The following is a 23,707-nucleotide window of genomic DNA, read 5'->3' as shown; positions in this document are numbered from 1 at the left end:
AAAACCAGGCGCAAAGCGGCATACCCTGAAAACGCAAAAAAAGCAATACGGTCATCCTATGCATGCATATAGCTCATATAGCCAAAACCGTTGAAGATAGAAAGACATTTATTGAACAAAAAATATGCCCCACATCATTCTTAACAAGTTTTGTTCTTGTATGTATATCAAAATATTGATTCTCAAATGAATGGTTTGAAAAAATACGACTTCCGGCAGACCTAGACCGTTTTGAAGGGAAAAACCGTCTTTTTTTTCAAACCATTCCTTGGCCATCAATATTTTCATATACATGTAAGACCAAAACGTGTTAAGACTGGTGTTGTGCATCTAGTTTGTTCAATAAATGTCTTTCTATCTTCAATGGTTTTGGCTAGATGAGGTAACAAGAGAAGGATATGGGCATTGGAATTACGTCAACATTTCGAGCATTGTCACAGATGAAACATTTACTGCAGGGTGCTCCTGATTAACAAACCGAGCAAAACTGAAAATTATTGAAGAGAAGACATGTCTGAACAGTTTATAAAGAGACAAGTTTGCAATCATTTGTAAACACCATTATTGTATGGAGGAGTAACTGTTCCCCTACCCCCTAAGAAGGTATTTCTGTCCGTCAACCACGTGAGCGATCGCCACAAATCGAGGCATCACTCGCATTTCAGTTTGGACACACCGGCTGATTGCAAATGCACAGTACGTGTTTCGACACTGAAACGTGACGATTGAGCGTCAAAATAGTTTCTTAAAACAGTCGAAAATGGAGTTAAATGTGACTTCAACACTCAGTGGCGATCGTTAGAGTGGCGATTGTTACTAGACGGACACTAGAAAACCTCAGAAAATGTAATTACTTTGCGATTTTTTTAACTGAAAAACTGTTGCGGTCTTTTTCTGTCGAGCGCGAGCGTCAACGTAAAACAACGTGAGGTCACTTCCTCCCCAAACGGTTAGTTTTTGAATGAAAAGAAAAATGTGGCGATCGTTACATTGTTTAGACGGACAGGATCGCAACTTTGAAACTCGGGTCACCGTGCCTCGATCAAGGGCAAATTGACCTCGGCAACATTATAACTCACTTCAAGGGTGCACAAACTTGTATTTACAGTATACAAAATTAGGTAAACTTGTGTTTTTGTCCTGTGAAATCACAATTAGTTTCGATGCTCTTGATATCGCTATGCGGACGGACAGATCCGAATCCCCATACATTTTTTTTTGCGGAGCTAGTATAAGTTAGAATTTGTGTTATGGATATCGATTGTTGTTGAAAAACAATCATTTCAATGTGTTCTGGCACTCTCAACCACAACAGCATTGATACTTGTGCATGTGTGTGTTGGAATTTAGTTCTTTGTTTAGTGATGCTGTGGCAAAAGTAAATTCATCCGTCCGTATTTTGACGATCGCCACCATTCACACGCACATAAATAAACACATTATAAAAAAATTCAACTTTTATTTTCAAAAAAGTATTTAAACAACAACTAGTTTGCATGTTAATACAACAAATACAGCAGATTCTCACAGATATGGATTTAAAAGACTAAGCAAATCTGAGACTATCAAAATGGCCTAATACCATGAAACCTGCCTGTACTTCTTTTTCTCCTCTTGTAACTCTGTGAGTGGGTGTGGCATGCGTGCGTGTTTGCATGCGTGCATGCATGCACATGTTTGTATGTATAAGTGTGCTTACCCCTGTTCGCTTCTTGTAGTAATCCCCGGTTCTGGTGAGACCAAAGTCGGCAATCTTCAGAATGTGGTCGTCAGTCACAAGCACATTGCGTGCTGCCAGGTCACGGTGAATGCACTGAGGAGACAAAAACATCACAGTGAAAAAAGCTCACACTTCGCATTGTGGAAGCAAACAAAAAGGGGTAATGACTAAATGTGACCCTCCACCACGGCATGAGTCGCATGTCACCTCGCGCGGTTCTGCGCTAGGCTTGACATAAGTCCGGGGGAACTGTGGTAACAGTGTGAGGGTCACCTTAGTCACAGGCTTATAACTCGAAAAGTGTTCGCTCTTTTCTAAAACGGTTTTCACCACTGGATAGAGCATAAAACACACTTTTGGAAAATGTAAAAATATGAAAATCATGCAAAGGTGACATGCGACACATTTCGTGGTGGAGGGTCACAAATATAATAAAAGAAGAACAAGAAAAAATGAAAGAAGGGGGCCTAAAGCCACATGCATTAGACAACAGATAAGACAAATCTGTTTTGTATTAAATATTCAGAATTACAAGAAGAGCAAACGCTCGATCGAGTCACTTTCGCAGTTCTGAATATTATATGAGGCATCAGATGGACAGGAAGAAATTGCTATTCACAACACAATGAGTCACGTTCACATAAAATTTGAGCCCGGTCACTTTTATAGTTTCCGAGAAAAGCCCAACGTTAAGTTGTGTGTTGCCGAACAGAAAAGGCTAGTTATCTCCCTTGTTTTTCTGATAACGTTCGTAAAAGGCTACAGATGTAAATACTTTGATGTAAAGAATAATCCTACAAAGTTTCAATCACATCCGATGAACTTTGTCAAAGATATAAAATGTCTAATTTTTCCTTTGACGCTGACCTGTGACCTTGAAAAAGGTCAAAGGTCAACGAAACCATCGTTAAAGTGTAGAGGTCATTGGAGGTCACGACTAAACAAAATATGAGCCCGATCGCTTTGATAGTTTCCGAGAAAAGTCCAACGTTAAGGTGGTGTCTACGGACGGCCGGCCGGACAGACTAACACTGACCGATTACATAGAGTCACTTTTTCTCAAGTGACTCAAAAATCACTTCAGGAAAGTAAAGAACAGATTTTCTGTCTTTTTGTCTCTTTTTTGTTTCTTTATTACTTTTTACAATTCCTCGATTCTTTAAAATTGTTACTTCCATTGCTACGTGTAATTCACACACAAAAATTCACCAACGCGTCTGCTCGTACTTACTTTCTTAGATGACAAAAAGTCCATGCCTCGAGCAACCTGGAATGCGTAGGAGATGAGACTCTTGCGACTGATGATCTGTCCGCCCGGTGTTTTGGTATACCAGCCTGGGTCGTCTGCTGCCACAAATTTGCCGTAGCCATTGATTCCATCTCGACAGCTCTCGAGGTAATCTCGCAGATTCCCGTTTTTGGCAAACTCCACGATAACCAAGAGCGGACCTGGAAAATAGTAGAGAACTTTTATTGATGACAGGGCAACAGCTGGACAGGCAGAAAGGACAGCCCAGAATTCAACAAGCAATAAACCATGCAAACCATCTCTGTCTCCCTTCCCCCCTCTCTCTGTCTCTCTCCTTCTCCTTATCACCCTCTCTCTGAGTCTCTGTTGTGGGCCCTCTCTCTCTCTCCTTTCTCTCTCTCTCCTCTCTCTCTCTCTCTCCTTCTTCCCATCACTCTCTCTCTCCGAGTCTCTCTTGTGGGCTCTCCCCTCTCTCTATCTCTCTCTTTCTTCATATCACTCTCTCTCCGAGTCTCTCCCATGGGCTCTCTCTCTCCTCTGTCTCTTCCTCTGTGAATTCATCCCCTGAAACTGACAGTGTCTATCAACACAGCAACAAGCAACTCACCTCCCAGAGTGCTACAGCCCAGGAAGTTGACGATGTTGACGTGGTGACCCATCTTCTTCACACTCTTCATCACCTCCAGCTCTCTGACAAACTCCTGTTGCTCTGAGGGCGTGGCGTTCTCTGTTACAAACAACACAGGCGTTGAATAAGATACAGTCGAACATGCTTATAATGCCCACCCAAAGGATGGACCAAAAGTGGTCATTATATATATGGTTGCAATAGAAAGGTGAGTTCAATATGTGACAGAGAGACTACTGCGTGAACCTTCACAGCAGGCTCTGCCGTTGTTGGCCTTAGATAGTGCGAGCTATTTATAGCCGACACCTGTTAATTGTAGAGTTCTGTGTGTGATAGGGTCTGGCTGCTGCTGTCTCCTTGTATGTTCTTGGTTTCCTTTGTGTAACCAAAACAGTTTTTATAGGGCTAAGAAATTAGCCCTAAAATACTCAATCCTGTTTGATTGGACTTCGCCTCCAAAGGTGATTGTTGTGTTTCGGCACTTGGTTACAAAAAAATCTGGGATCCTTCAGGGTGATCGTTGTAGGCAGGTATGTGGTCATAAAGGCAGGTTCAACTCTATAATTCACCTTTTCACAGCGACCACCTGTCACTATAGACAGGTTGGAATGTATCTTAAACAATTCTTCACGAAAGTAAAAACAACTATCCAAATTTGCTGTTGGAAAAATTTACCTCTGAGCATTTTGACGGCGACAGTGCTTGCTTTCGGCACCCTCCCAATGCCATAGGCTGTCGCCTGCTTCACAATGCCAAACGCTCCTTCTCCAATCTGTTCCAAGAAAATCAGTCTGCACACAAAATAAGACTTATTGGAGAAGAAGAAGGAAAAAAACCTATAAGTCTGCACAAAAAATAAGGCTTATTGAAGAAAAAGACGAAAACAAAACAAAAACTTATTAGTCTACACACAAAAAATAAAGCTTATTGAAGAAGAAGACAAAAACAAAACAAAAATGTATTAGTCTGCACACAAAATAAGGCTTACTGGAGAAGAAGATGAAAACAAAACAAAAACTTATCAGTCTTCACACACAAAAAAGCTTATTGGTGAAGAAGGAAAAAAATGGACGCCTATCAGGGACTAGCTGGTATAAATCTGAAGAAAAATGTTAATGAAAGATCAAATAGAATTTGCAGGGGTTATGAACAGAAAATCTGAAAAAAATCAAGGTTTTGAAAGGGAAGGGAGTCTTAAATTGGGGGTGTGAGTTCTTAAATACAACACAATACAATACAATACAATAACTTTATTAATCTCTAAAAGAGAAATTACATTGCTGAGCGTTTGTGTCCGTAATAATAACATACATAAAACATTCAAAATAAACATTTGTTCTTTGTCCTGAGAAAATATAGCACATTGGTTATCACATAAGAAAGTATATTAAAAATAAATTAGCATGCATTCACCATCAACAATGCACAAAAGAAAGTCAGCACCTTGCCGGTTATCACATATTGTCTAAGATTAAGAGAGTAGAATGCAAAACAAAATCAACAATACTGAAACAATACAGAACACTGACCCCGTGCATCAGAGCGACAACACCAGCATCTACCGCCCCACCTGAGAATTGAAGATGTGAATTGCAGATGGAATGAACGAATTTCTGTAGCGTGTGGAGGGTTCCACTGTTTCTAGGTGCACTTACCGATTACGAGGAAACTCCCATTCTGCATCATAGGGAAGTCTGACGGGCCGGGGAGGAGGGGGATACAGTGTGTTGATGGACATGCGACAAGGCTTCTGCATCAGTGGTTGAGAAGCCACAAGTTCCTGTAACAGTCACAGGATAGTAAAGTAAGAGAGAAAGAGAGAGAGAGAGTGTGTGTGTGTGTGTGTGTGTGTGTGTGTGTGTGTGTGTGTGTGTGTGTGTGTGTGTGTGTGTGTGTGTGTGTGTGTGTGTGTGTGTGTGTGTGTGTGTGTGTGTGTGTGTGTGTGTGTGTGTGTGTGTGTTTCCCTGTGTGCGTGCCTGCATGTGAGCATGTGTGTGTGCATGTGAGTGCGCTCTAACACAAGCACATGTTTGTGTGTGCATGTGCTTATGCACTCAAGTTCATTGTGTCTGTTTATGCATGTACATATAAACATATACATATACATTTGTGCATGCAGTCACTGCCTGACTACACATCTTCATGAAATGTGCAACAGACAGCAGGGTGGGTTGTGACAATGTGCAACAGACAGCAGGGCGGGTTGTGACAATGTGCAACAGACAGCAGGGCGGGTTGTGACAATGTGCAACAGACAGCAGGGTGGGTTGTGACAATGTGCAGCAGACAGCAGGGTGGGTTGTGACAATGTGCAACAGACAGCAGGGTGGGTTGTGACAATGGGCAACAGACAGCAGGGTGGGTTGTGACAATGTGCAACAGACAGCAGGGTGGGTTGTGACAATGGGCAACAGACAGCAGGGCGGGTTGTGACAATGGGCAACAGAAAGCAGGGCGGGTTGTGACAATGGGCAGCAGACAGCAGGGTGGGTTGTGACAATGTGCAGCAGACAGCAGGGTGGGTTGTGACAATGTGCAGCAGACAGCAGGGTGTGTTGTGACAATGGGCAACAGACAGCAGTGCGGGTTGTGACAATGGGCAATTAACAGACAGCAGGGCGGGTTGTGACAATGTGCAACAGACAGCAGTGCGGGTTGTAACAATGTGCAACAGACAGCAGGGTGGGTTGTGACAATGGGCAACAGACAGCAGGGCGGGTTGTGACAATGGGCAACAGACAGCAGGGGGGGTTGTGACAATGGGCAACAGACAGCAGGGTGGGTTGTAACAATGTGCAACAGACAGCAGGGCGGGTTGTGACAATGGGCAACAGACAGCAGGGCGGGTTGTAACAATGTGCAACAGACAGCAGGGGGGGTTGTGACAATGGGCAATAGACAGCAGGGTGGGTTGTGACAATGGGCAACAGACAGCAGGGCGGGTTGTGACAATGTGCAGCAGACAGCAGGGTGGGTTGTGACAATGGGCAACAGAAAGCAGGGCGGGTTGTGACATTGTGCAGCAGACAGCAGGGTGGGTTGTGACAATGTGCAGCAGACAGCAGGGTGGGTTGTGACAATGTGCAACAGACAGCAGGGTGGGTTGTGACAATGTGCAACAGACAGCAGGGCGGGTTGTGACAATGTGCAACAGACAGCAGGGTGGGTTGTGACAATGTGCAACAGACAGCAGGGCGGGTTGTGACAATGTGCAACAGACAGCAGGGTGCACACATCTCTTTTTCAGGCAATTGCGTACACATACACTTCACAAATCTGCCTTTGACGGGCGCAGTGGCGTGGTGGTAAGACGTCGGCCTCCTAATCGGGAGGTCGTGAGTTCGAATCCCGGTCGCTGCTGCCTGGTGGGTTAAGAGTGGAGATTTTTCCGATCTCCCAGGTCAACTTATGTGCAGACCTGCTTAGTAACTGAATCCCCTTCGTGTGTACACGCAAGAACAAGACCAAGTGCACACAGAAAAGATCCTGTAATCCATGTCAGAGTTCGGTGGGTTATAGAAACACAAAAATACCCAGCATGCCTACTCCCCCGAAATCGGTGTATGCTGCCTGAATGGCGGGGTAAAAACGGTCATACACGTAAAAATCCACTCGTGCTAAAAACATGAGTGAACGTGGGAGTCCAAGCCCAGGAACGAAGAAAAAGAAAAAAAAGAGAAAAATCTGCCTTTGAGTTGAAAAATTAAACTCCCCCAAAAGCGGCGTATGGCTGCCTGAAAGGCCAGGTAAAAGCGGTCATACCCGTAAAAATCTACTCGTGCAAAAACTCGAGTGAACAAGGGAGTTTCAGCCCATGAACGAAGAAGAATAAGAAGAAGAACCTTAAATCATCTGAATTCAAAACTAATTCAATCAAGCTCACCTTGGTTGGATAGAGCTGATACTTGGTCCTCAACTTTTGCTGCTTGTACTTGAAGAAAAGCAAACCAGCAGTGACCACGACAATGAGGACGACAAGCCCTGCCGCCACACCGATAATAACAGGATAGGAATCCAGAAGGCTGAACGAGGGAACTCCTAACGAGAATAACGTCCTTGTCTTGACCAAGTCACCTGCAACAACCAATGATTGAGTGATGATACAGCGGTACCTGCAATGTGTGGCCCCTCCGATGAGAGGACACCTCCCTTAAAAGGACACTTTCTGTTGTCCATTATCTTGCCCGAAATATACCTGTCATGAAAGGCCACCTGCAATGTAGGGACACTTTTGGCTGATCCCAAGGGCGTCCTTTCATGGCAGGTACCACTGTACCCCCAACTCCCTGCTGTGACATTTTGATTTACCAAACCCCTGCTGCTGCAGTTACCCCCGCCCCCCTCCCGATCCCTTGTGTTACAGTAACCCCAATCCCCTGCTGCCTCAGTGACACCCCCCTAGCAGACACCGACTACTGGACGTGGACTTTGAAAGGTTGTTCCTTGGTTATTTTCTTCATACATTCTGATGCACTTGTGCACAAGCACACAAACAAACAAACACACGCACTCACTGACACACACTCACAGACACACACACACAGACAGACAGACAGACAGACAGACAGACACACACACACACACAAACCCACACACATACACTCACAGAAACACACCCACACACAGACACACAAACACACATACACACACTGACAGCCGGACACACATACACACACACATTCACACACTCACAGAAACACTCACAGAAACACAGACACACATGCACACACACACATACATGTACACACACACACACATACACACACACTCACAGAAACACAGACACAGACAGAATGACAGAAAGACAGAAAGACAGACAGACAGACAGACAGACAGACAGACAGACAGACAGACAGACAGACAGACACACACACACACACACACAGAGGCACTTACTCAAGTTACTGCTGACATTTACATAGGCTGATTTGTACATTCTGCCGTTAACGCCGTTCCTTACGATACAAGTGTACCATCCTTCGTCATCCTCAGTCACATTCTTCAAAACAAGATTGAAAGGATTCTCGAATTTGGAGGGATACGTGCTTATGTTGCTGGACACCTGAGGAAAAAAAGTATCATATTAACCACACGCTGCATAACATACACATCAGACTTAGTTGTTTGTCGCGTTGGTGTATATTCAGCTGTATCGAGAGCGTGCCGCCGCCATGTGTAAACAAAGTGTTGCCGCCAACATCACGGTAAGTGTCCCCCATTCAAAGCAAAATGTGTCTCTTTGAAACCACGTACAGCTTAAATTTATGGTTGTGGGAATGAGTAAAGTTTGTATCTCGTACATGTGTGTTTTTTAACAAGAAATATACACGTAAACGAACATACGAACCGATTTGCTGTAGATCTGTCCTCACTCAAGCATTATTTTCTCACTTTCATCCCTGATGCATTGTTGCTTGCACTAGCCTTAGCTAGACGCCTCTACACGCCTCTTTATCGATAAATGGACTGACAAGCCAAACTATTATGTTCATTGATGTGTTTTGCGTTGATATGTGAAATATCACCATTCAAAGCGGTCTGGCTAGTGCAAACATTCAACAACAAAAAATGAAGCGGTCAAAACTGTGTGCTACCACACCGCCGCAATGTCTGGTTCGGAATAAAATTGCCTACGCTCGTTGGAAACGATACAGCATCAACACACCCAAGCCAACAATTACGTGGCGTTACGGCGGCGCACGGTCGGTACAGCCTTGAATATACGGGGTGAGGTTAAAGCCAGCCAATAGCATGCTAGTTGCTTCGCATCGCTTTGAAGAGCTGGGCACAGTAAAGGGGGTTCTCATTCTGCAACATCGCTTAATAATCCTGACAGCTATTTCTGAACATTGTCTATTCTTAAGTGATATTGGTTCACACAACAGGGGCTCCCCAAACTGCGCGTCCCGGTTTGCCTCCTACATGCACTAGAAGCCAAAAAACATACTCAAACATCGTGAAGGGGGTCCCAGGACGCAATAAACCTAAAAAGAGAGGGTACCAGGATGTAATAAACCTAAAAAGAGAGGGTCCCAGGATGCAATAAACCTAAAAAGAGAGGGTCCCAGGACGCAATAAACCTAAAAAGAGAGGGTACCAGGATGTAATAAACCTAAAAAGAGAGGGTCCCAGGATGCAATAAACCTAAAAAGAGAGGGTCCCAGGATGTAATAAACCTAAAAAGAGAGGGTCCCAGGATGTAATAAACCTAAAAAGAGAGGGTCCCAGGATGCAATAAACCTAAAAAGAGAGGGTCCCAGGATGCAATAAACCTAAAAAGAGAGGGTCCCAGGATGCAATAAACCTAAAAAGAGAGGGTACCAGGATGTAATAAACCTAAAAAGAGAGGGTCCCAGGATGCAATAAACCTAAAAAGAGAGGGTCCCAGGATGCAATAAACCTAAAAAGAGAGGGTCCCAGGATGTAATAAACCTAAAAAGAGAGGGTCCCAGGATGCAACAAACCTAAAACGAGAGGGTCCCAGGATGTAATAAACCTAAAAGGAGAGGGTCCCAGGATGCAATAAACCTAAAAAGAGAGGGTCCCAGGATGTAATAAACCTAAAAAGAGAGGGTCCCAGGATGCAATAAACCTAAAAGGAGAGGGTCCCAGGATGCAATAAACCTAAAAGGAGAGGGTCCCAGGATGCAATAAACCTAAAAAGAGAGGGTCCCAGGATGCACTAAATCACTAAATAAGTCCAAGATTGGTGCATGCGCATTGACCGCATTGAGAGGGATTGTTCAGGCAGAGTTATCAGTTCGTGACACCGGGACCCTCTAGGTTGGGCGTCTGTGGGGAGCCCTGCACAAAACCTGGTGCAATCACTGGTTTTCATCCCCACTCAGGACACACAAAACCTGGTGCAATCACTGGTTTTCATCCCCACTCAGGACACACAAACCGGCACGGTGGCCTAGCGGTAAGGCGTCCGCCCCGTGATCAGGAGGTCGTGGGTTCGAACCCCGGCCGGGTCATACCTAAGACTTTAAAATTGGCAATCTAGTGGCTGCTCCGCCTGGCGTCTGGCATTATGGGGTTAGTGCTAGGACTGGTTGGTCCGGTGTCAGAATAATGTGACTGGGTGAGACATGAAGCCTGTGCTGCGACTTCTGTCTTGTGCGTGGCGCACGTTATATGTCAAAGCAGCACCGCCCTGATATGACCCTTCGTGGTCGGCTGGGCGTTAAGCAAACAAACAAACAAAAAAAAGGACACACAAAACCTGGTGCAATCACTGGTTTTCATCCCCACTCAGGACACACAAAATAACAAAATGTGTTCAGCCACCAAACAAACAAAAACCCAACAGCAAAGAAACAAAGACTACCAACAACAGACCACACACAAAAACCACCAATGACCTTGAGAACGGTGAGGTAAGAAACAACAACCACCAATGACCTTGAGAACGGTGAGGTAAGAAACAACAACCACCAATGACCTTGAGAACGGTGAGGTAAGGATTGTGCTCCTCGTCATAGAACGAGCCGTTGATGGAATGTTGCAGCACCCATTGCATCCAGGAGATATCTTCAGCACTGTCGCGAATCTCACAGGACAGCTCAGCGGTGCCACCTTCCTCCACAGTCGTGTTGACTGGCCCTCTGCTAATGAAAGGATAACCTGTTGATCAAAAATATATTGTTACCAGATTTGAAACTAACCTCCCTTTAACGGCACAATCTTTCCTGACATAAACAACTATTATCTCACAATCTTAAGATTTGACCAGGCTTTTACACTGAGTACGACTATCCCTCCTCTTGGACATACCAAAAAACAACCTGTATTGGCGTAGGAAAATATCCGATCAAAATTGGCTGTCGGTATGACCTACCAGTTGATTTTTAGAACTACCATTTTTTTTCGCTGGTAAAACAACAAAACCAGTACTCTGAGTTGGACTCTTACTGGTTCCAATGACCAGTCTACTGTTTTTTCAGGACTGTTTGCATCATAAAAGTTTGCGTACCGGTTTGAAAAAAATACTAGCGCAGACCTGTTTACCCACACCTTGACTTTGGTGTACTTTTCACTGAGATTCAGTATATTTTCAAAATGATGAGCGTATTTTGCAACTCACAAGAAACGTTCATGAGCTATTGCTTCAATCAAGGGCAGCAATAACATTTTCATTTCCGAGGTGTATGTACCAGTGCAAAATGGTTCCTCACCTGGTTAACATGTTAACCGACTGAACACACTCTGTGTCCACATACACTCTTCAAAAAAAGTTAAGGATCACTTTTTTACAAGCACGCCACACAAAACAGACAAGACCGAATTCTTTAATTTTTAAAAAAATACATAATTGAACAACCAAGGAGTAATGACAAACAAAGCAAAGATCGAACGCGGCAGCGACAATTTAGCTAGAGTGTGTCAAACGTGACAACCCTTGAAAATGGAATTCACAACAATGTGAATCAGTGTCAATAACGCGTGTGCCCTCCGTTGTGTGCAGGCATTCAACACATCGTTGGCGCATGGAGTGGATCAGGTTGCATATGAATGCTCTGGGAACTCCATTCCACTCCTGCTGGAGCCATTGCAGCAGTTGACCCAGATTGGCAGGAGGGGGGTGATGTTGCTGTACCCGATGACAAAGCTCGTCCCACATGTGCTCTATGGGGTTCAGGTCCGGGCTGTTGGCTGGCCACAGCATCCTGTTGACCCTGGCCTGCTGGATGAAGGTGTTTACAGCTGCAGAGCGATGGGGAGGTGCGTTGTCATCCTGACGAATCGCACGAGGGCCGATCGCTTGGAGGGCTGGAACGACCAGGGGTTGCAGGATCTCATTCTGGTAGCGGACACCGGTCAAGTTGCCCACTACATGGTACAGAGGTGTCCTTAGACGTGTGCTGATCCCTCCCCAGACCATCACAGAGCCTCCGCCAAAACGCTGTGGTTCCAGAACAGCGCCTTCTGCGAAGCGCTCTCCGCTACGCCTCCACACTCGGATGCGACCATCAGCAGGTTCCAAGCAAAAGCGGGACTCATCTGTAAACAACACCTGAGCCCACTGCTGACGTTGCCACCTCACATGTTGAGTGCACCAGGCTCGGCGAGCTGCTCGGTGATTAGCAGTCAGGGTTGTCCCTCGGACTGGACGCCTAGCACGCAAGCCAAAGTTGTGTAAGCGGTTTCGGATCGTCTGACCACTAACAACAGTGTTGGTGGTAGCTTGTAGGCGTTGCCTAATGTTGTTTGCCGTAGTCATTCTTTGCTGCATGGCCTGCCTCTGAATGAAGCGATCCTCTCTTTGTGTGGTGACTCTGGGCCGACCAGAACGTTGTCGCTCCTGCACTCTTCCAGTTGCGTGGAATCTCTGTTTTAGTCTGATGATGACAGAGGGAGCCACTGCAAGCCTCTGAGCCACTTGCCTGGCAGCAACACCGTCTTGTAGCGTATAGCCATCCTATTGCCCTTCCTCTATCCAAATCGCTCGGTTTTCTTCGTGGGGGCATGTTGCTACTGTGCATAATTGTGTCAGCGTGTCAACCTTTAAACACAAGCTGGTGAGCGATGTTCGTAGCCAGGACCTTGTTGTAGCACGTGCATCCCAACCTTTTGCCCTGGCATGCGTTCCGCAAATTTCATGGGGCTATAAAAAACACCCTTTTCTTCCAAAATGCAGAAACTTTTGAGAAGTCCCACAAAGGGAAATAACTCTGCCTGCCAAACAAAATTCTAGGTCAAGACTCATTGTTCATTTGTTAATTCAAACACATTAATCTTTTAATTATTATGTCGATGTTTAATTTTTTTGGCAATTTTTTATAATTAGATCCGTTTTTTCAACCGAGCCTTAACTTTTTTTGAAGAGTGTATGCCACAGCTAGGTCTCCAAAAACAGACGACAACAATAGCGGCAGATAAAATCTCCTAATATCCTGTCTCACGTGATTATATTGACCAATTGTCAAAGCTGGATTTTATCCACTGGGCTATCGCGAGAACAGGTTTGGCAACCTGAACCATAGACCATTTATCCTGGACCGCCAACTAGCTCTCTCACCGCTCTTTCTCTCTATTACGAGGTAGCGGCCTCTCGCATTTAGGAACCTACGCTTACATGGCCTTTCAAAAATCAGGGGGATGTCATATCCGGTGTCGATTGTAAACATGGACGAAGTTGCCGAGGTAAGTTCTGAAAATGCTAAAATAAACTCAGCTAAAGTGCATATGGAACATGTTTTTCGATGAGTTTTGTTAAGTTTAGTGTGGAGTTTTGGAAAATCCAGTTCATTGTCACCTCCCATTGTCACAAATAACTGGAGCGTGCTTTCTTTTCACTGTCTTCGAATCGCTGGCCTTTCAAACCGGATGCTAAGCGCCCCTGAAAGTCGAGCGTCGTAACCTCGAAGGGTCACGTGATGAGTTGGCGGTCCAGGCAATTTGGTCTATGCCTGAACCTACTTTTGAATTCTTCTTCTTCCATTTTGTGATCACGATCAAACTTTTTTTTTCTTTTATGATCGTCGTATTTTTTTCTCTCCAAACGTATTGGTCGTATCTTTGGCAACTTTGCGTACAAAATACGGCGAAATCGTATGGGTAAACAGGTCTGCTAGCGCCATCACTGAGCAACAACAGGGGTGCTTTCAGTGAACAGAGAGAATTTTGCAGATGAATTAACTGTTTAAACTGGGCGGGGGTGTAGCTCAGTCGGTAGCGCGCTGGATTTGTATCCAGTTGGCCGCTGTCAGCGTGAGTTCGTCCCCACGTTCGGCGAGAGATTTATTTCTCAGAGTCAACTTTGTGTGCAGACTCTCCTCGGTGTTCGAACACCCCCGTGTGTACACGCAAGCACAAGACCAAGTGCGCACGAAAAAGATCCTGTAATCCATGTCAGAGTTCGGTGGGTTATAGAAACACGAAAATACCCAGCATGCTTCCTCCGAAAACGGCGTATGGCTGCCTAAATGGCGGGGTAAAAAACGGTCATACACGTAAAATTCCACTCGTGCAAAAAACACGAGTGTACGTGGGAGTTTCAGCCCACGAACGAAGAAGAAGAAGAACTGTTTAAACGACACTCAAGTCAATCCACAAATTAAGTCATCCACAAAATTGCCACTCTCCACAGGAAGCTGTCAGGGGAAGAAGCACAGTGGAACACGGTTTTAAGACTTTAAACAAATCTCAGAAAATCGGGTCTTAAAAAGGAGGAAGTCTTAAAATGGGGGTAAGGTTACAGAGGTTTTTTATGAACAGAAAGTCTGAGAAAACAGGGTCTTAACAGGGAGGGAGACTTTGTTTGTTTGTTTGTTTGTTTGCTTGCTTAACGCCCAGTCGACCACGAAGGGCCATATCAGGGCGGTGCTGCTTTGACATATAACGTGCGCCACACACAAGACAGAAGTCGCAGCACAGGCTTCATGTCTCACCCAGTCACATTATTCTGACACCGGACCAACCAGTCCTAGCACTAACCCCATAATGCCAGATGCCAGGCGGAGCAGCCACTAGATTGCCAATTTTAAAGTCTTAGGTATGACCCGGCCGGGGTTCGAACCCACGACCTCCCGATCACGGGGCGGACGCCTTACCACTAGGCCAACTGTGCCGGCAGGGAGTCTTAAAATGGGGGTAAATTGACAGAGGTTATGAACACAAAGTCTGAGAAAACAGGGTCTTAAAAGGGAGGGAGTCTTAAACTGGAGGGTCTTATAAAGGGGTTCCACTGTATGTCTGAAAATAAATGTTTCACTGCATGTACTTACTTTTCCCTTTGGTGACAACCACCTCATAAGTCCAGTTGAGGTGTGCGCTGGAGCTGTTCACAAGACAGGTGTAATTTCCACTGTCAGACTCCTTCAAATCGTTAATGCGCAGCGTGGAATCCTGCACATAGCCAGAGCCAATTAAGAACAATGTTCAAATGTTTTGTAAACACAGATAAGGCCACACATAAAAAATAGTCTGTTTACGGTATCCCGACCGACCCTATTTTTTCGCGTGACCCTAGACTTTTTTTTGGCATTTGGTGAAAAAAAATAAAATAAAAAATTAAATTTTTTTAAAAAAATTAAAAAAAGTAAGTTTTTTGGCAAAATAACTTAAAAATATGTTTTTTTAGAAAAAAAAATATAAATAAATAAATCCCGACCTACCGACCCTATTTTTTTTGCCTATGTTACCGTAAACAGATTTTTATTTTTTTTGCCTAATAAGTGTGCACATAAACAATATGTACTATATACATACACATACAATCGCATGCATGTCAAGTAATCATGCAAAAGACAATTGCCGATACTCAGGAACAGTGAGAAAAAGCATATATTTGTTGTGTAAGGAGTCTGACACTAATTCTTAAACACAATCATGCAGGCAAAGACAGACATACATTCTCACTTACAAAAATGCTTAGGTAAAACTTAGGTAAACACACACACACACACACACACACACACACACAGTGACAAACACACACACACACACACACACAGTGACACACACACACACACACACAGTGACAAACACACACACACACACACACAGTAACACACACACACACAGTAACACACACACACACACACAGTGACAAACACACACACACACACAGCAACACACACACACACACACACACACACACACACACACACACACAGTGACACACACACACACACACACACACACGCACGCACACAAACATCCGCCTACAGTGTTAAATCACACTCACACGTACACACTCACAGTTGCTATTCAAATTTTACCTACACAATTACCTACCTTTTTTATGACCTTTTTTTTTAGGCTGGTGATGGGGCGACTCATGTCACCGTCCTTGTACCACTGAATATCGAGCTTGTCTTTGCTGACCCCTTGCACCTTACAACTCAGGCTGACCATGGAGGATACAGTTCCTTTCACTCCCCCTGTCATCTTCTGTGCCCACCAAATGTCCCCAGGATCTCTCTCGATAATAGCTGAAAACATAGATTGTAGGCTTGATTTAGTTTTCCTGCCATGGAAGTTGATAGGAGTCTCTGATTCCAATGATGGATCTGAAGGGGTTGCAATGAGGGGGGGGGGTGTCTGGCATCCGGAAGCTCCCTCCCTCTCCTCTTATCCAGCAAAAGTTTGTTTGTTTTTTCTCTCAAGGAGAGACCCAAAATAACGATTTTAAATGCTAAATTTCAAGAGCATCTGGGGGGCTCCCCAGACCTCTCCACCCCCCACAAATAACGTGTGTAAATGTCATTTTTAGACTCCCTCCTTTTGCTACTTTTCTCTGTGCATGTATATCACTACATCATTCCAGTGGCAACAAGCTGGATTCAAGTAACACTTTTTACTATGCGGGGTGTGTTTGCACATTTTTCCTGATATGGTCACTATGAAGTAAAAATGTCACTGTAACATAAAGCATTGCTCCGGTCAGAACGGTCAAGCGACCAGCCTCTCTCTCTGACCACCAGCCTCTCTCTGACCGGCACATTCCAAAAACGATAAGCCACATGAGGTAGGTCAGTAGAGCATGTCTCAATTACTAGATTAACAGCCAGAACTGTGCTGTGTCCACAAGTAAGAAGAAACTGCATAGGGTTAACTGTGTGTGTGTGTGTGTGTGTGTGTGTGTGTGTGTGTGTGTGTGTATGTGTGTGTGCGTGTGTAGTGTGTGTGTGTGCATGTGTGTGTGTGTGTGTGTATATAGTATGTGTCTGTGTGTGGCTCTATCTTTCTCTTCCTCTCTCTCCCTCCCCTCCTCTCTCTCTCTCCCTCTCCCCTCCCTGCCCCTCCCCTCTGTCTCTCAGCCAAAAAAAAGCATATTCTCTTGGTATGTCATATTTGAGGCAAGGAAAAATACCAATGGTGCTACTCTTTTGGCCTTTTTTACATGCCACTGTGGTGACACGGGGGTGGGACATGGGTACCGTTTCAGGGTCTGCACATAAAGTTGACCGGCGTGTCCGTCCCGGACCGGATTTGAATCCGCGACCTTAGGATCACAAGTCCAGTGCTCTACCACATCCATACGCCCGGCGAACAGAACTGTTTTTCCTGAACCACTGGGCCACCGAGCAGCCTGGCCGCTGTCTCTGGCCTTGGCTGGATCGAGTCTGACACGAATGGCATGTGTCCCATCGACGGAGGGTCCGATGTTTCTGTGTGCTCCCCCCACACACACGTCTCCCGTTGGTCAAACACGGGGGGGGGGGGGGGGGGCATTCGACATTGAGACTGTCATCTTCCATTACGGCGGAACTGACTGAAAGATGACAACTAAGCTTGCTCTGAGGAAGGGGAGGAAAGGGTAAACAGGAAAAAAGAGAGAGGCTGGGTTGGGAAGAGAGGCGGGGAGGTAACAACAGTGGAACTCCTCCTTCAAAGATATGAGCAAATCAGGTCTTAAAAAGGAGGGGGGAAGGGGGGTGCGAGGAAGCGAGAGGCAAGGTCAGCATACAAACCGACAAAAATCGTGGAAGTCTGTTTATGAATGGAATCTGCCATAATTTGCTACTGTTTGTTCTGAGGTTCTCTCTCTCTCTCTCTCTCTCTCTCTCTCTCTCTCTCTCTCTCTCTCTCTCTCTCTCCTCTCTCTCCCTCTAACTTGCTCTCTCTCTCTCTCTCTCTCTCTCTCTCTTTAGCGGCTTTCTCCCCCCCCCCCCACACCTTCTTTTTTAAGTCCCCAGCCGCTGGGGGGGGGGGGGACCGTTGACGTGCATCCATCTATGTGTCCGCCCGGTCGCTTGTCCGTCCAGAGCTGATACGTTTTGTTGCTGTTCTTTATATGTCTGTTGTCGTATCAAAGACTGATCTTGAATATGCTACAGCGGTAAGCGTAAGCGTCTCTGATTGTATCATGACAATAATGATTGAATAAATCTTCATTTTCTAAACCGTTTCACGGCCATCCACCCATGTGTCCGCCCGGTCCGGCCAATTACCTTGGTCGCTTGTCCGTCCAGAGCTGATACGTTTTGTTGCTGTTCTTTATATGACTTGTGGTATCAAAGACCTTGAATATGCTACAGCGGTAAGCGTAAGCGTTAGCGTATCTAATTGTATCTCTCTCTGTTTGTTTCTGTGCCATTGTTGTTATACAGTTTCGCTGTCGTTGCTGTTTTTGTTGTTGCTTTGATTGGTTTAAATATCATTCATTTACGATAACGTCCGCCACATTACTCGTTTGTTTTTAAGAGCATATTTATAAGTGTATCTTGTTGTGCTCCTTTATTATTAAACACACTCCATGGCTTTATATTTATCAATCAATCAATCAATGAGTCTTATATCGCGCATATTCCGCACAGTTCCAGGCGCTCTGCAGTGATGCCGTGTGAGATGAAATTTTATACGGCCAGTAGATTGCAGCCATTTCGGCGCATATTTACCTTTCACGGCCTATTATTCCAAGTCACACGGGTATAGGTAGACAATTATTAACTGTGCCTAAGCAATTTTGCCAGGAAAGACCCTTTTGTCAATCGTGGGATCTTTAACGTGCACATCCAATGCAGTGTACACGGGGGGAGGTTCGGACACTGAAGAGAGTCTGCACACAAAGTTGACTCTGTGAAATAAATTCACGCCGAACCTGGGATCGAACTCACGCTGACAGCGGCCAACTGTAACTGAATAAACCTTGTTTAAACCAACAACTAACCAACTATTGAAACCATTGCGCCACCACAGGCCTGAGCTCTGAGTAAAACTGGCGATATAAATCAGTTGCGGTGTGACGCCGTCATCTTGGCCCTGCCGTCATATAAGTTACGATTCTCGGCCCCGTTGATCTTGTATAAACTCAACACTGAACAACAACAAAACCACCCTTCGATAGTACTGATGAGCGTCCTTGGGTACCTTACATTCGTGGGGCCAAATTTGTCCAACCAATTTGTTTTATTTAACTTAGAAATTTGATTCCCCCTAAAATGTTGACCTTCTCGTTCAAGGGACGTAACCACTCGGTACATGTTTTCGAATAAATCGAATTTTGGGGTGAAATCTATTACATTTCACCACCAATTTTCTTCACATGCTAGAATCTGACATGCTTTTCGTACTTAAATAATTTCACTTAATTAATTTTACCAGGAAACATTTCAGTCTCGAGTATAAATCGACGGGGTAATATGACTGCAGCGCCAGATGACAGCGTCACAGCGGCACCCACCGAAAAACAGAAAGACTATTCTTCCCATCCTCAGTGGTATTATACTACCCCATTATCAAGTACGCTTTTTCTGGCGTCCACACTACTGGGATATAAACAACACCTGTATAGCGGGCTACAATCCACTTGGTCAGTCCACCCCTTGCCCTGTCCGGCGATAATAACAAGTTTAAGAGGTAGCTAGACTTGACAAAGTCCACGGACACGTTTCTATTGTCCGCAGTACCCTGGTACCCGGACCCTTGAAACTGCCCCGCGTTACCCGGGGTGAATGGGTTGCCATGCCTTCTGAAAGTGAAGGTAAACAAGACTCTGTGTCCCGTTAAAGGCTTCAGCCTGAGTCGCTGCGATAAACTTCACGAGATAATCACCCCAGACGCCTTCCCCCGAAGAGCTAGTTAGCTAGGCTGAGTCCCCCTTCTACCCTTCTACCCCCCCCCCTCCCCGGCCCCAGCGACTGTTCTTTGTTGGGACGGACCTCAAAGAGTTTTCTAGCTTGTTTCTCTAACCCCCTGATAAGGCACACACAAAAATAGTCTGTTTACGGTATCCCGACCGACCCTATTTTTTCGCGCGACCCTAGACTCTTTTTTTGGCATTTGGGAGAAAAAAGAAAAAGAAAAAAAAGTCTTTGTTTTTTGGCCAAATTACTTAAAAATATGGTTTTTTGTAAAAAAAAAAAAATTTTAAAAATTAAAAACAATCCCGACCTACCGACCCTATTTTTTTTGGCCTGTGTTACCGTAAACAGACTTTTTTTGGGGGGAGCCTACTGATATCATGGCCAACAAGGTTCACCCAAACGTGACTTGACGCTCGAAGTGGAAGGAATGCGTGTATCCCATGTAAAAGCCTAGACAGCTATAATGATGACTTACAAGGCGGCTGACACTGATGCTATGCTAACTTCAACTTGGTTTTTCTGTCCCCAGAACTAGTGTCTATTTGGGACATGACGTGGTTATATATATGCTTGGAAAATTTGACACAGACAGAAAGGAAGATTCTTTCAAGGGCTCCGCAGTCCTTCTAGCGTGAACCATTTGGCTCTCGGCCACTTATAGTGTATTTTAATAAATCAATTATTTTTTTAAAATCCATCTGCGCAGGGAGCATTCAGAGCTGTTGATTTTGGGCCCGTGTCCAAGTGGAGGGAGGGATGCTCTTATTGCATGTAAAAGCCTGTACATTCGTGTGGTGCTTCAGTTTCCAAGACGGTTTACGCAGAAAGGAAGGTGTCTTGAAAACTATCACGCGTATGAACTGATTCCGCTACTCGTATTCCTATAGCACTGACGCGGGTATCTATCTGCCACGGTGACCATCTGCAATAGACGATTTTGGGAAATAACTCCGGCATCGGGTGTGTATGGGTTGTGAAAGAGTGAACGCCCTCGCTTTTCCTCGGGCAAAAACATCACGTGCTCCTGTCCGCGTGTTTCGGGCACACCCCTCGCTAGTGATTGGCCCCTCCAATGTGTGTCCGACACACCCCTCGCTAGTCATTGGCCCCTCCAATATGTGTCCGACACACCCCTCGCTAGTCATTGGCCCCTCCAATATGTGTCCGACACACCCCTCGCTGGTGATTGGCCCCTCCAATATGTGTCCGACACACCCCTCGCTAGTGATTGGCCCCTCCAATATGTGTCCGACACACCCCTCGCTAGTGATTGGCCCCTCCAATATGTGTCCGACACACCCCTCGCTGGTGATTGGCCCCTCCAATATGTGTCCGACACACCCCTCGCTAGTGATTGGCCCCTCCAATATGTGTCCAACACACCCCTCGCTAGTGATTGGCCCCTCCAATATGTGTCCGACACACCCCTCGCTAGTCATTGGCCCCTCCAATATGTGTCCGACACACCCCTCGCTAGTCATTGGCCCCTCCAATATGTGTCCGAGTTATTATGGTGAATTTGTCTATTATGAATATCTACCATTGTGACGTATCGCGCTAAGAGGGAATTAATGTCGTATAGAAAGCACTTTGAGACCGCGGGAACAGTTTTTATTTCGGATTCACTCCATCCTTTATGAAAACTTGCAAATCAATTCGACAAGAAAAATCATAGCATGTTGTCTTTACGGCTTAAAAAGCACCCACGCTGGCAAAAATTACCACTGATGGGGATTAACCCCTTCACTGCCACAGTATAACAGCATTATCCGAACGGTCTATGGGAAAGAAATGTGTTTAGAACCCCTACAAGTACTTGGACAGTGGTTACCTCCCATTTAGTTTTCAGAAATGTCCTGAAATGTTGTTGACACAAATCCCACGTATGAGATACGGTTATGGGCGTAGGACAAACCGAAAATGACCACGTATTACATACGGGGTGGGCAGTGAAGGGGTTAAGGGTTTTATCCCCTTTTAAAACTTACCGTGAAGACCAGGAACAATTCTATACAGAGCGTGTGTAGAGGAGTAGCTAAGTTCTATGGGTTGGGCTCAGTACTTCTACTGTTACTAAGCAAAATAATTAGGTAAAGGATTAAAAACTGAACCGTCTGACCGAGAGTCTTTCGCGGTCTCGCTAATAGAGCTGCGGAGCTCAATGCTTCCTCTAATCCTTGATAAAAGTGCTGAGTGTTTTGATGCGGGACTAGTGCTGAAGTGCGACTCAGGGAAGGGTACCGCTTTTAAATTCATCAAATTAAATCAGTAGAAAATGTTAAATCCCCATGAAAGGGCTTGCGAACGCGTAATACAGTCGGGTTAAATCCTTGCGAACGCGACGCCGAAGAATGAAGGGCAGAAGCGGGGAGGGTCGTTTCGATTCCTACCTCTCCTCTTACTGTAGACGATGACCTGACAACCTGACTGCTCAATTCCGAGGTGTGTGTGCGACTCTGTGTGTGTATGTGTGTGTGTGTGTGTGTGTGTGTGTGTGTGTGTGCGCGTGCCGTGCGTCAATGTGTAAGTGTGTGTAGAGGAGTGTGTGGCTGAGTCTGCCCGTCTGTCTGTCTTTCTGTCTGTCCGTCTGTCTGCTTGTGTTAGTGCATATTATATTTGCAAAAGCCTGCCTGCGAGTATGCCAGGGCTCAGGCCACCGTCTATGCGTATGACCATCATGACGCACGTGCACGCCACAAAGGCGGAACATAAACCTCAAAGCCTCGAAAGGTTCACGCGCTGAATAAACACTTCAAAAACTTCAGGCAAGCTCTTGAGTGTGGGGGCATTCAGCAGGGGTGAGAGAGGGGGCGGAGGGTGGTGGTAAATTGGGGTTAAGTACCCGTCCTTAAAAGCCAACGCTGACAATGCTGGGAATAGCTCTCAACACATTAGGGACGACTTGCGTTGTGACACCATACCCGACCTTTAAACCCCAGTCCCCAAAAGTCAACACAAGGGTGGACCCCATACAGCCCAGCACGTTCTGCACTACGAACAACAACTACACATAAAACAATTAAAACAAAAGGAAAACCTGTCCCAGAGCGACATAGGGGTTAAAGAATTCTGGGGACATTAAAAAAGATAACCTCATCATTTCAAAATCAAAAAACAAAAAAGATAGGTTGTTGGAAAGTTTGTTATTGACAATTTGCATTTACAAGATTTACAAGATATGATTTGCTCATCATTTCAAGTCTTTGAGGCATCTGCTCTAACATGAAAACCCGGATGAATCAGTGTTACAATTTACAAGATGGTTTACATGGGACTTAAAGACTTCAGATTGTACGTTGTCTAAGAAGCAACATGTAGGACAATCATCCGGGGGATGCATGCTTGGTATTTTCATATTTATGTAAACCACCAAACTCTGACATGGATTACAGGATCTTTTCCGTGCGTACTTGGTCTTGTGCTTGCGTGTACACACAAAAAGGGATAAGACACTAGCAGATCTGACGTGGGAGATAGACACAATCTCCAACCTTAGGCCAAAAAAAATATAGGTGTGGTTACGGTAACATAGCCAAAAAAAATAGGGTAGGAAGGTAGGCAATCACTTTTTCTTT

General features: G+C 45.2%; 1 protein-coding gene across 2 annotated transcripts in view; it reads right to left on the bottom strand.

The window, feature by feature from the left end:
- Positions 1 to 23,707, bottom strand: part of LOC138975323 (fibroblast growth factor receptor 3-like) — a 50,814-nt gene that overhangs the window by 8,194 nt on the left and 18,913 nt on the right. For both annotated transcript variants that reach the window (XM_070347977.1, XM_070347978.1), the window contains exons 3-12: positions 16,339 to 16,535; positions 15,327 to 15,447; positions 11,042 to 11,223; positions 8,494 to 8,659; positions 7,481 to 7,671; positions 5,253 to 5,377; positions 4,273 to 4,388; positions 3,577 to 3,696; positions 2,952 to 3,169; positions 1,700 to 1,813 (exon numbers count right to left, since the gene is read on the bottom strand). In XM_070347977.1, the coding sequence (XP_070204078.1) occupies positions 1,700 to 1,813; positions 2,952 to 3,169; positions 3,577 to 3,696; positions 4,273 to 4,388; positions 5,253 to 5,377; positions 7,481 to 7,671; positions 8,494 to 8,659; positions 11,042 to 11,223; positions 15,327 to 15,447; positions 16,339 to 16,535 (1,550 nt within the window). The remainder of the gene's footprint in view (positions 1 to 1,699; positions 1,814 to 2,951; positions 3,170 to 3,576; positions 3,697 to 4,272; positions 4,389 to 5,252; positions 5,378 to 7,480; positions 7,672 to 8,493; positions 8,660 to 11,041; positions 11,224 to 15,326; positions 15,448 to 16,338; positions 16,536 to 23,707) is intronic.

Source organism: Littorina saxatilis, linkage group LG9 (genome assembly GCF_037325665.1).
Source record: "Littorina saxatilis isolate snail1 linkage group LG9, US_GU_Lsax_2.0, whole genome shotgun sequence".
NCBI classification, from domain to species: domain Eukaryota; kingdom Metazoa; phylum Mollusca; class Gastropoda; order Littorinimorpha; family Littorinidae; genus Littorina; species Littorina saxatilis.
This window is presented reverse-complemented; position numbering and strand designations above follow the sequence as displayed.